This window comes from Vombatus ursinus, unplaced genomic scaffold (genome assembly GCF_900497805.2).
Source record: "Vombatus ursinus unplaced genomic scaffold, bare-nosed wombat genome assembly UNPS02009132.1, whole genome shotgun sequence".
NCBI lineage: Eukaryota > Metazoa > Chordata > Mammalia > Diprotodontia > Vombatidae > Vombatus > Vombatus ursinus.
The window spans coordinates 3,060,227-3,074,040 of record NW_020948910.1 but is presented as its reverse complement, the minus strand read 5'-3'; the positions used below and the strand labels follow the sequence as shown (position 1 = coordinate 3,074,040).

The window sequence follows — 13,814 nt, the reverse complement described above, 5'->3', positions numbered from 1 at the left end:
GATTTGTATTCTATCTATCAATTGTCAGTTGTACCATAGACCTCATGGGGCTATTGTGAGGAAAACACTATAAACTGTGAAAGTATAGATACCTAAATTATTATATAAGACAACAATACCTTGTTTCTTCCTTTTCTGTCTAGTAAACACCATCCTAAATTAGACAAAATACATCATTAGACATGCAAAATCTGTCATTTCTTAAAAAAAGACAGGATAGAATAGCAGAAACTTAATTTTGAAAGGTAAACTCACCTGGTATCTAGTCATAAATGTCAAAGATTTCTTTTGTAGTACCACAAGTACAGGAAAAATATGGCCATCAAAAAAGATATGTGTGATCTCTTTCAAGGGAGTTAGATGTAATCCTGTGATTCAGCTTTTCATACTCTACTGAACCCTATTAAAATATTCTCTTTATCTCTAGCATACCCTTTCTTTGGCTTTGAAGAATCGTATGAAAGAAAGCATATATTTTCTAAATTAGTTTCCTAAGGGGGAAACACACACACACACACAAACACAACATAGACACAGCATTTTATTTGATTGTTCTCTAAAGGACTCAGGTTCAAGATCATCAGCCACAACCAATTTACACTGATTTTAAAGGATGTTTTATAGTCATTATATCAATTACAATAGAAAGTAAAACAAATTTGTTACACTAATACATTTAGTGCTTATGCCTTGAGAATTTGAATTATTTAATGACTGGTTGAAATTTTAGTACAACCAGTCCACTAAATGACACAATTATTTGCATAAATTCGTATCTATTAATTATGATAGATTCCATTTATGTAGTGCTTAATGTTTACAGAGTGTTTTGTATGCATGATCTCACTGAATATTTACAACAACTGTGTGAGTTAAGAAATCTGAGTGTTACTATTACCATTTTTCAGATGAAGAAACTACAGTTTCAGAGTTGGAGAGGGGATTTGCGCTAGGTCACAGAGCTAACACTCAAACATCAAAGGTTACAAACCCCAGCGGAAGGCTCCTTTTTACAGTACTAAATTAATATCTACTATGTCAAACTATATTCATAAATCAAATCCTTATAGAATATGTAAGTACCATTGTGAAAAACTTCACTTCTAGTAAGTTGGCAGTATGTATTTAATGGGAAGTCCGAGAGTATCTAGCTTTTATGTGAATAAAAATACATAATTAAGATTTCCATCATCATGGTAAATCAGCCTCATTCTCTGGAAGTTCATCTATAGAAAATAATAGCTAAACAATATACTTTGATTTTTGAGTATTTTAGCATTATTGACTTGTAACCTTATAAAGATTTTAATAAAGAGAGATTTTAATTAAAATCCAAAATGGAATATAACCATATAATTATTAACCTGGAAAAGATCCTGAAGGTCAAATCTTTCCATTGCTTGTGGAATGGAGTCTTGATGGTACCATAGCCCATATTCTCAGATTAAAAAAAAAAAAGCAATTACCAGGAGCCCTACATTGTTCAGGTTACACCTAGACTTGACTCAGTATCCTATTGACCTGTAGCAGATCTTCAGAATACCTGGAATGTATTCATGGATTTCAGCTTCTGGGACTCCTCAGTATGAGGTGAGGCTCACTCCTTTATACTGGCAATATGTGGAGGCCTTACAGCTGCAAAATTGCAACCCTTCAGGATTATTCCAGTACTCTCTGTGGTTGAAGTTAATCACAGACATTTACTGGTGTAAAGAGCTGAAATACATTCTTTAAGATATGAGCTGCACATTCTGCAAATGTTGAAAAGTGGACAATATTAAATGTAAACTGAACTTCTTTTGGAGTTTATTTTTACTCTCTTGGTATACACTTTCCTTATGTTACGTTAACTAATTGACCCTTGGGAAGAAGTTTTAAAAGTAGACTTTTAAAAAGTAGTTTTAAAAAGTAGACTTGGTTCAGGTTTTTTTACACTTATTTGGAAAATGGAAAAAAAATTCATAAGTAGTAAAAATAAAATTCCCCTTCGAAGAAATTAAATCAAACTCTAAAAATGTTCATTGATTGAGTTTTCTGATAGTACATTCTTAATCAAAAAAGCACAGAGGAGACCTAAAAAGCTAAAATAGACAATTTTAATTACCTGAAAATTAGTTTTGCACAAAATTTTGCAGCTAATATATAAAAAGGGAAACCATCAATTGTGAAAAAAATCTTTGTATCAAATATCTATGCTAAGATTCTGATAAGCAAGATATGTAGGGAATTAATACAAATATATAATGCCCTATAGATGAGTGGTAAAAAGGATATGAACCAGCAGCTCTAAAAAGCATTGTAAACTATTAAGAACCTTGAGGACGTTTGTGGGCTGCTGGGAAGGAACCAGTAAATAAGATTATATAAGAAAAGAGAGAGAGAGACAGACAGAGAGAGAGAGAGAGAGAGAGAGAGAGAGAGAGAGAGAGAGAGAGAGAGAGAGAGAGAAAGAGAGAGAACACAAGAACACACATGGAAAATGCAACAAACACATTGCAGTTCTCTCAAATATACAAACCTCCCAGTTCCTCCATCTATTCATCTCCATGACTTAACTCCTCCACTCTACCTCATCTCCACATCAAGGTAGTCACAGCATTGATCTTGCCATCATGGACAAGTCTTCCGTTTCAAAGTTGAAGAACTCTGAAATCCCTTGATCTGATCACAATCCCTGAAAATGTCTTCTTTTCTTCTGCTCTATTCCTACTAAACCTAATCTTCATCCTCACCATGGTTTCCAGATCCTCTACTCCTCAGTGTTTTCCCAGGCCTCCCCTACTCTGGCTACACTCTCCTCCTTCTCCAATCTTGAACTTTCAGTTAACCAGTTCAACTCTACACTATCTATTATTATTGAATACTTTGTTCCCTCATTCTCTTGCTACTCAGACCTGGTCAATCCCCATTCTTGGATTATTCCCATCATCCTTATACATCCTATATACATGCTGGAGAAAGTCATGTAACTGTACCAACTGGATCCACTACAAATTTATGTTTCCTAATCTCAACTAGGACTTCACTGCAGCAGGACAATTACTTTATTCCTTCCCAATTGATTTTTCTATTCCTTTCCCCACTGCAGTTTTTCCAAACCTCTTCTGTAGCCTTTCACAGTACTCCCTCTTCCTGTGCTTCACTAAGAAGATAAAGACCATTCACTATAAGCTCTCTCTTTTCCCCTGCTCCCATTCTTACACTCCCTTGACATTATTCCCAACTGTCTTCTCTTTTATTCTGTTGACCAAGTGGCCCTTTTTGATAGAGCCAACCCTCTTTTGTGAATCCTTGATCCCAACTTCTCCTATATTTTCTAGCAGATTGTCCCCACTCCCATCCTCTCTATATATCTAATCTCCAGTCTCTCCCTATTGACTATTTCCTTCCCAGCTAACTAGAAAGACACCCAAATCTTGTCAATCCTTTACTAGATCCTCACTAAATACTATCACCACCATCATCCTATCTCACTCTTCTCTTCTCAGAAAGGGCAGTCTGCACTCATTTTTTTTTTTCTACTTCTTCATCCTTGACTGTCCTAAATCCTCTACAATCGAGTTTCTTCATTATTAATTTGCCATTAAACTAAAAGTGCTCTCTCCAGACTTAGCAACTATGTCTTAGTTGCTAAATCTAATGTTTTTTTCCTCAATCCTCACCCTTCTTTATCCCTTTTTAGCATTTTTGATACTGTTAATCACCTTATCCTCCTGGACACTACCTCCTCTCAGGGTTATCATGACCCTGCTCTCTGTCTTGGTTCTCCTCCTACCTGTGTGATGACTGCTTCAAAATCTCTTTTACTGGCTCATCATCCATGTCAACTCCCCAACTATGGGTATAGCCCAAGGTTCTGTCTTGATTCCACTCCTGTATTCTCTGTTAGATTCCCTTAGTGATTTTACTGGCCATTCCAGCCTTATTCCACTTCACTCCCCTCCACACACCCTGTAATCCAGCCATGCCTGCCTTCTTGCTGTTCCACACACACAAAACTCCATCTTCTGTCTGCATGTCTTTGTCCTGGCTCTCTTCCTTATCTCACTCTTGAAATCTCTAGTTTTCTTCAAGTCTCAACTCAAGCACCATCTTCTACATGAGGCCTTTCCTGTTGCTTTCAGGTACTAGCGTCCCCCTCTTCTGCCTTGACCCCTCCCACTTTGTACTTATTTGGCATATGTGTGATTGATTGCCCTATCATGATATAAGCTCCTTTAATCAGAAACTGTTTTGCTTTTGTCTTTGTATCTTTAGCCCCTAACACAGTACCTGACTCATAGTAGGTGCTTAATAAATGCTTGCTGGTTTCATATGTTTAAAGATGCTTCTGTGACAGTGCTCATGTCATTGTCATCAATAATAAATATTTATTGCTTATCCAGTCTGAATAAAGCAAAGGTTTGTTTTCTAATGCCACTTAAAGGAATTACATATTTCTTGAATAAGCATTTTACAAAGCCATAATGACCTCTTTGGAAGATTTTTCCAAACAAGCAAAACTGACACTCTTCTGAAATAAGACCAGGCCCTACAGCAACTATAACTAACAAGAGCTTGAAAATGGTATATGACTAGGATAGCTTGAATTCATCTTCATACTAATCTTGAATGTTCATCCCTTTTGTAAATTAAAAGTTAAAACTTACATATGTCAGTTACTACTCTGAAATGAGTTGGAAATCTTTATTTTAAAACTGTTTTCTGCTTTTATAAGCTCTGATTACATGAATGACTACTTTGACACAAAGTGTTTTTGAACAGGAAGCATCTACATCTGGGTACATTTACGTGTCACTTGAGCATTGTTATCCTTTGAAAAGCTAACTCCACAAGTCCTGAATTTATCTTGTATCTATTGCCTTCATTGGACTCCTTTTTTTGGTCTTTACCATTGAATTTTGGAATGGGAGAGATGACAACTATGATTTCTTCTTCTTAGACACTGGTTTATTCACCTGTGAATTTGTTTAACTTGTTTTAATGAATGAATTTTTTGGGTTAAAAATCAGTTCTTGTTTTCTTCTCCCCTACCATTGTAATGATGTAGATACTGGGCATTGAATGAAGCATGCCAAGTATTTTTCTGGCAGACTGACAAAAAAATGCCTCTTTATTATTGTGCCCTGCTGACTTGTTCTGACTGTGGCTGGATATATTTATATGTTTGTGACAGTCATACAAAACTAAAACCCTAGAAAATTCATTAATTTCCTTCCTTTTTAAAAACATATTTCTATAAGCTACATACAGGCAAAGCAACCAATATACCCTACTGATTGAGAAATGATGATATGGGGCAAAATGGATAATAGATTTGGTTAATTAACATGTTTCTTTGTCACTTGTAACAAAAACATAACTATATCCCCCAAGAAACTGTGTATGTGACAATCCATTTTTGTGCTTCAGCAAATATGCTACTCCCTAAGGCTGTACCTTAGACCTGAGAGCTGGTCTCAGTCAGTAAAACCTGGCTTTAAGTCTTGCCTCAGACATATTCTGATCATGTGATGTCAATATATAACATCACACTATATGTGATTTGGGCAAATCATTTAATCTCTCAGTGCCCCCAGGTAACTCTCTTAAGACTTTAAGGAGCAAAGTGCTCATTTGAATTAGTAGAGGAATCCAAAGTTAAAGTCAGTCACAGGTCTAGTCTATTCTCCTCCATCAAAAACCTTCATACCCTGCCCCTAAGGTGTAGTTGAGGCTTGTTTGAAAGTTTATTTATTTGCAGGGCGTGGGGTGTGTGTGGAGAGAGACCACCAGAAACTAGGGTGATGGTCATTTTATTGATACAGTAACACTTAAATTAACTTTCTGGACCTGGTAGAATTAGACTTATTTTAGCCTAAGAAGAGGATGAATTAAAATGTAGAGAAATTTTGAAACATGTAAACTGCCTCAATCTTCTCAGTAAAAGTAGAAAGAAAACTGATCTGTTGGTAAGTGGGAAAGGGTGGAATAGTGCTGTAGTTGGGGGCTCAGAAAGAGAAGAAAAGGAAGGCTATGCTGCCTACCGTATGAACAAATGGTAAGTTAGAAATTTGTTGTTGGAAAGAGATGTCGAAAATAGAAGACTCTCTCTTCCAAAATAGTATGCTCTGAATTTGCCCATTAAGCACATTATTTGAAGTCAGCTCTATTTTGATGTGCAAGCTATTTAACATGGCAGAAAGTGTTGTAACTAAGAGTTTAGTGTTTTGGGTTTTTTTTGCAAAGCTTAGTACTCATTGGATGTTTTGTTATTTTTCTTATTTGAAAAGACTAGCATATGTTTTGCATAGTTTGATGGGAAATTTGCCTCTTAAAGCATATGGGAAAAGTAACTTGAAAAAAACTTTGGATTCATTAAATCATTTACACAAACAAAAAAAAAAATCCCTATTTCTTATTATCACCAGCCTAACAGTTGGGCCATTATCTTACACACAGTGGTAAATGCTGTACATCTGCATGTCTCAAATCATGTTGTCAGCAAACCAGATGCATATTAGACAGCCCTGATGATTCAGTATTTATTGACATTTCTCTAATTGATTTCTTTTGTCTTCATTTTCAGCAAACCTCTCTGGCAGCACCCAGGTAAGAAATGAGCTTCTTGAATTGATTGTTTTAGTTTTACTGAGAGAAGAGGTAGATTGGCTCCATTTACTTTTTCAGGGGTACTTTTCATTGTGTCCTATGCCATGCTGCTCACATAAATGAGGAAATCTGTTTGACATTTAAATGCTGCTCTACTCATTATGGTAGTTTGTCAAAGATGGGGAAAAAGCCATCAAGTCAGTGCCTCAAGATGCCTTTTCTTTATGAAGAAACCCAAAAGTAGCATGTGTTCAGTGCTCTGTGTTGTGTTAGAGAACTCACTTATGGTATTATGTGCATGGGGTATGATCTCCCAGAACAAAAATGCAGGACTATTGTTCTTCTAAGCCCTCTTCTGGAGAAGATATCAATCCAATACAGCTGTCACAGTAGCTGACCTTAAAAAAAAATTAATCGAATGCCACAAAAGTGCTTTTGTTCCTTGGGAAAACCAGTTTTAATTTTAAATCTTGCTTGGATATAACCCTTCACTCGTTTCGCCTTATGACTTTTCAGTATGTTCCATAAAATGGTAATATAATAACTGCACTACCTATAACAGATCATGGTTACAATTTTTTTTTAATGTTACAATTTTTAATAGAAAAGTGCCACACAAAAGTATGGCTCTTAGAAAAGTATTTTACTACATGAACCTGTCTATTGCTCTCATTAAAGGAGTAAAAAAAAAAATGAGTTGCCTTCTGTGCTAATATTATTTGAACCCTTGAAAACTTCAGATCTAGTGTCAGGAAGTTAGTTAGAATGACAAGGGGAACTTTAGAGATCATTGTGTTCAACTCTGCTCACTTTATATTTGGACACAAGGCCCAGAGAGCATGGCAGATCCCTAAACTTATCTGTCTAATTGCTGGCAAAACTGAGAACCAAACCCCAGTTTCCTGACTCCTGATTGTGTTCTTTTCATTATATATTGCTGCCTCTGGCTCTCTCTTGTCAATCAGTCAATCAATACACTTTTATTAAGAGGTGATTGGACCCTATACTAAAACAGTGGGGATTTGAAAAGAGGCTAAAGATAGTCCCTGCCCCTAAGGAGCTTGCAGGCTAATGAAGGAGACAATGCAAAAAATGTATAAAATGCAAGCTATATATAGGATAAATAGGAAACAAATAACAAAACAAATAAACTCATCAGGTATTTCCCTCGGTGAAAACTCAAGAAGTCAGTATTTTATCACATAATTGGCCTTTTCCTAACATTTCAGTTTCACAAATTCTTGTAATTATAAATTATTAAGGTTTTTAGGCCTTTACAGATATAGCTAACTCCCAAAATCTATAGTTATTAAGAATAACAATTGGCATAGACTATTGCCCTTGTAATAATGACTTATAAACATAAGTACTTTAAGGTTTATAACATACTTTATTATTATTAACAAACAACAGTAATAGTAGCTATCACTTGTATAGTACTTTAAGGTGTTCAAAGCACTTTACCTATCTTCACAAAAGGTGAATTAGGTATTATCATTATCCCATTTCACAGATAGAAAACTGTGTCTTGTACATAGTCATGTACCTAGCCAGCGTCAGAGCCCAGATTTGAACTCAGATCTTCCCAACCTCAAGTTCAGCACTCTTTCAGCTCTGCCACCTGGATGCCTTGTTTTTATATATGTGCTCATTTTATCCTTATCATATCATTGTAAGTGCAAGTATTTTTGTTCCTATTAATGAATGAGGAAACTGAGTCTCTTGCCCCTGGCAACACAGTTAATAAGTCTCAGGGAGATTCATAGCCAAACCTCACCTGATTCCAAGTCTAACATTCTTTCCATTATATGTCATTGCCCCCATGTCTGCAAAAATAATTCAGAAATTCTTTTAACCCCACACTATTGCCAGCACTGATAACAAGTAGCAAAATTTGAAACTGATTGTTTCTCTGAGCAGTAAAATATGAGGAAAAAATGAGGGGCTGATGAGGAAATGTTCTTCATAATCCAGATCTAGGTAATCACTTTCTGAGTAAATGGTCTATAATGCACATAAAACTATAAAATATAAATAGGACAAAATGTCTCTCTTGACTTGTGCCCAGTTGGGGGGAGTATGGACTTGCAAAATTCCTTCTCTGATTTTATGTGTGGTGCAGAGTAGCTAACTGTCCATGAATAGACATGGGACCCTATATGGAGCATGTGTGTGGAACGTGGAAAGGCAAGTTGGAGAGGAAGGAAATGCTCTACCTTGTGTGATTAACAGAACCAGTACAGGGGTAGGGAACTTATGGCCTGGAGGCCACATGTGGCCTTCTAGGTTATCGGGTACAGCCTTTTGACTGAGTCCCAAGTGTTAAAGAACAAATTCTTTTATTAAGGGGATTTGTTCTGTGAAGTTTGGATTCAGTCAAAGGGCCACACTTGAGGACCTAGAGGGCTACGTGTGGCCTCAAGGACGCAGGTTCCCTATCATTGTGCTAGACAATGCATAGAGAGCAACATGGCTCCAGGAGAAAGACCAGGGTTCTGCAGAGAGCTGCTTTCTGCCATGTCCTGGAAGGGTCCTCATGATTTCGGAAATCACCAAATCACAGGCTTTTTTTTGTTGTTGTTGTTGTTAAACCACTACTACTGTATGCTCTGGAAAAAAACTGATGCTCCACCCCTTATTCTTATTCTGACTTGTCATCTCTCCTAAACTTTCAAAATGACACTAGTCCTTCATCTCTTCAACTTTAATCACTTGTTAATTTAGTCCCAGGTCTCTTGTCATCTCTCGACCCTCATCACTCCCCACCTCGTGCTTTACTCACAGAGATTAGGATTAGTTAGGATTACTGTATCATGTTCCATATTTTCCAGAAATAACTTTCACCATCCCACACTGGAAACTGAAGATGGTTGTTCTTACTCTTCATCAGGCCAATTCAGTATGGGCCATTAGGGTTTCCAGCAGGAAGGAACAGAATCTTCTGGGGATGTGGCCTAGTGTTCTCGAGTGCTGGGGTTGGAGACCTCAAAATTGGAATTCAAATCCTGCCTCAGACATGGACTAGCTGTGGGATGCTGATAAGTCACTAATCCCTCACAACCTCTATTTGTTTATCTATAAAATGAGGATAATCATAGCACTTACCTTACAAGATTGTTTTTGTGAGGATCAAATGAGATATAATATACATGAAGTGCTTTGTAAACCTTAAAGTGCACTATAAATGCTACCTATTACTGTTGTCAGTTCTTATGATCTTGTTTTAATCCTAGGGCAATTGTATTCATAGAAAAAATAATTTCCCCTCCCTCAAAGGAAAGAATAGTTCCAAATGTTACAGTGACCAGAAGATGACTAGGTGACGACAAGGTGACAAGGCTGGTGGAAAGGAAGCTGGACATGGAGGAAACAAAAGTCAGGCAGGACTAAAGGATCTGTTTTGGTTATAGGAAAATAACTCTTGACCTACTTAAAAGAGAAATGGGTCACACATTTTTTTTTTCCTTTGAAGAATTGACAGATCTGAGATATCTGTAATGTTTTTGTTTGGAAATACTATCTTGACATTGCTGTTTTTCATCCCCACAGGGAATCTAAAGCATTCGTCTGGCTGGCCAACACTTCATAATACATAGTAAATTCTCAACATACAGTAAATTTTTAGTAAGTTCCAATTCCAAATCCCCTTGAATAAGACTCTGCATGACACCTTTGATACCTTGAAGACCACATTATTTCGCTCTATGTCTTCTACTAAAGGAGTAAAATACGGAAGATCCAAAGATGGGAATGTCATGTTTTTAATAAAAAAAAAGCTTTTGTTTTCTCCTTCCATTTCTATGCAACTGTAAATTAATGGAGGTATTTGGAAATGGTTATACATTTGTTCTTGATTTGTATAAATATACAGCATTGGGAAAGTGGGTGGGGGCTTTATATATTGTACCTTCTTTTTTGATAACCAGGAAGAGAACTGCATAAAGTAATTAGAAGCAAAATGTTACATTTATACATTCCTTTCTGCTCCTCACATTTACTTTTGACAGTGACTTCATTTATCTACTGACATTTTGGCCATGCTGTTGAGGTTATTGACACACATCAACCTTTTGACCAAGTAGGTGTCTGAAGAGCCTGGAACTGTTTTCCATGACTGGCCACATTAACAGGGTCAGTTAATTTACTCAGATGTTATTTATTAAGAATTAGGATCTCACCACAGCTATGTGCAAACTGTTTAGCTTCACTAACAATGGCACACTCACCTCCAAAACTTTCACTACATGGAACAACATTTCTTTTGGAATATCTTTTTTTTTTCCTTCATTTGATTTCCCAGCCATATGAGAAAGTGTTTGTTCTTGGAGATTAATGTCAAATTCTACTCTAGAGAAAAATAAGATTTAATGGTATAAGTGCAATCTTAATGGAAGTTTTCCTAAGGAACATTTTTTTTTACCCAGAAACAAAGTTTTGAACATCCTTTCCAACTTTCCAAGGTCTAGATTTTCAGCCATGAAGTACAAACCAGTCCCACACCTAATTGTAATATTAAAGCAAAAGAATGTCCTCTATTCCCTCTGATGGTGTTTTTTTACCAAAAAAAAAGAAAAGAAAGAAAAAGAAAAGGAAAGAAAAGAAAAAATAAGCCCTTTCCAGTACTTGATTTTTTTTTCTGAATGCAATGTTCAACCATAGAGTTTGAGTCTGTGCATACATAGATCACATGACTTCTTTAGAAGTACTTTTTAAAGGCTAATTAATGGAAGACCTTTTGATTTCCCTTCATTGATTATCACATTTGGGGAAGAGCATTTTTTAGAAGATCACATGAAAATTAAATTAACACTTGGAGGTTGGGTTCTGCCCCACTGAGTACATTTAGGCTTTGGGTTCAGTATCAAGTTAATATCTGATTCAATAAACATATTATGTGATTACCAAACACAAAGAAAGCAAAAGCCTGTCCAAGAGTATGCTCATAGATGCACAAGAAAGCCCCCAAATGGACTGAGACTCTTATCCCCCAAAACTAGAGTACTTGGATTGTAGAATGTGTGCTTATGAATCATCAGGACATGTTAACCTTTGCTTCTCTTCACTTGGGATGTGACCAAGAGGAGATTCAAAGTTAGCAAAATTTGTTCTTTTCAAAGGGGTTGGGTGGGGGGGGTTGGGTTGGGGTCTATTTGCAGCATAGATATTTTGAAAAGAAAAATTGTTTTATATAAGAGGAAAGCCATGACCGCCTTTCTACCTCAAACCCATCTTCATTCATAGTATTGGAAATAGCTTTATGCTACTGTATTCTGCAAAGTCTATAGCTTTTACCAGACCATACTATAGCCAAGGAAAAGAAAAGCACCCCTTTTTAATTAAGGAAAAAGAAATATCCCTGAACACTGAAGTTCACAGTTGTAGATTTGGTGTCTTTCTTGTTATTACTTTGAGAGGTTATGTATTAAATTGTTTTTTCTGCCTGTATTTGTATGCAAAGTATGTCCTCTACTCTGCTACTGAGTAAAAGCTATTTAAAACACTACATTGTAACATTCTTCCTCCGAGTAATAATAAATAAAAAAGGAATATATTGCAGCAATTATTAGAAAAAGTTACATAGTTCTTTTGAGGTATATGGGAAAGAATGGATTACACACCACCATCTAATCTGGTTACATGCTCTATATTTCATCTAAAATAAAAGTAATTTTTAACACAAGATTGCTCTGATATTACTCAGATAAGAAATAAATTACATTTAAAAGGCTATTGTTCAGTGGTAGAGCTAGAGGCTTGAAAATACATTTATGAAAATAAAAATATATAGAGATAATGTTTCTCAATAAATCTACATATTTTCTGTGATTTCTATTCCTCTCTCCCTTCTCTCTCTCTCTCTCACATATAAGACACATATATTTGTGCTTTTACTCACATACCAATTTGCAATTACTTTGCAAATTTAAATTAAATAACCAATTTGGGGGAGGGGGTGGAATTACAGTGATGTTGATATTGCTGAGAGTATACAGATTCTTTTGGCTAGTGAATAATTTATAGAGATGTCAACATATTAATATGATTGCCATTTCAACTTTGTTTCTTGACATTGTGTTTGTAGAATGCATATTTTTATATGATCAAACTCATGTGCATTACATAGGATAAATATTAAGAATTGGTCACATACCTTTTAATAGAACTTTTCCAAAAGGGAAATAATGTTCCTTGGGTCTACCCGGGATGAGGGTTTTTCTGCCTGACAGATTTTAAAAGATATTCAAAGAATAGACCAATAAAATAAAGAAAAACATAAAGATAAATTCAAATTAATCAGCATTTTAGAGTCACTTTACTACAAAGCAGACTGAGAGAGGAAAAATAACTGGTTTTTAGTAGCTGGTTGGGTTAGTATTTGAATGTGAAAAGAAATGAGAACATACTACAATGAACCTTAAAACTATTTCTTTGTCGTACCTTGATAATATGTATTTTTAAAAATAGTTTTCTAAAATTACCCCTCAGCTAAGTTTCGTAGCTCATTATGGTGTAAATGCCAACATCCTGGTTCTCCCGTTGCTTTTTGAAATTTACTGCGGATAAACTCCCAGCTGGAAGAATCCTTACCTATAGATCAAAGGGCTAGTTAAGTCCCCAGGTGAGCCTCTTAGAGCTAACTGCCTAATGAATAATGAGCACTCTAAGGGATTGTAAAGTCTAGAAGGCTCTGGGGCTCCTCGGGAGAATCTGGAGTAGCTGAATTTGGGCAGCTTCCCCCCCTCCCCCATTTGGTGAACAAAGAGCTGGACGCTGCTGTTGGAAGGTTGAATGAAAAATGAAAGGAAGAGCTACGATTACAATCTACTTAAGAGAGGAGTCCTCCACTCAGACTTGAACTTCATACTTGGCTGTGGAATTAAAGAGCAAACAATTGGAAAAGATCTTGACCAGGTTGCCTCAGGCTACCAAAGTAAGTCTTTCACTTTAGAAAGAAAATGAACATTGATTATTTGCATAATCCTTGCACATGACCTTCATTTTTAATACCTCAAGAATTCCATTTGTCACTTTTAATAAAATATACAGGAATCTCAATTATATAATGCTTTTAAGATTCGTGCACTATTTCCCTCAAACCTCTTAAGGTGACTGGTATATACTAATGTTATCCCCATTTTACAGATAAAAAAATTGAGACTTGGAGAGGTTCAATGTTCGTGGACACAGAGCTAATTGTCTTAGAAGGTTCAGTGTCAGTCTCC

General features: G+C 36.0%; 1 protein-coding gene across 10 annotated transcripts in view; it reads left to right on the top strand.

Annotated features, from left to right (window-relative positions):
* The window catches only part of UTRN (utrophin), a 620,052-nt gene extending 607,901 nt beyond the window's left edge, over nt 1-12,151 (top strand). For all 10 annotated transcript variants that reach the window (XM_027850670.1, XM_027850661.1, XM_027850663.1 and 7 more), the window contains 2 exons: nt 6,569-6,591; nt 10,141-12,151. In XM_027850670.1, coding sequence (XP_027706471.1) covers nt 6,569-6,591; nt 10,141-10,149 — 32 coding nt within the window. In that variant the 3' untranslated portion in view covers nt 10,150-12,151. The remainder of the gene's footprint in view (nt 1-6,568; nt 6,592-10,140) is intronic.
* The last annotated feature ends 1,663 nt before the right edge of the window (nt 12,152-13,814 follow it).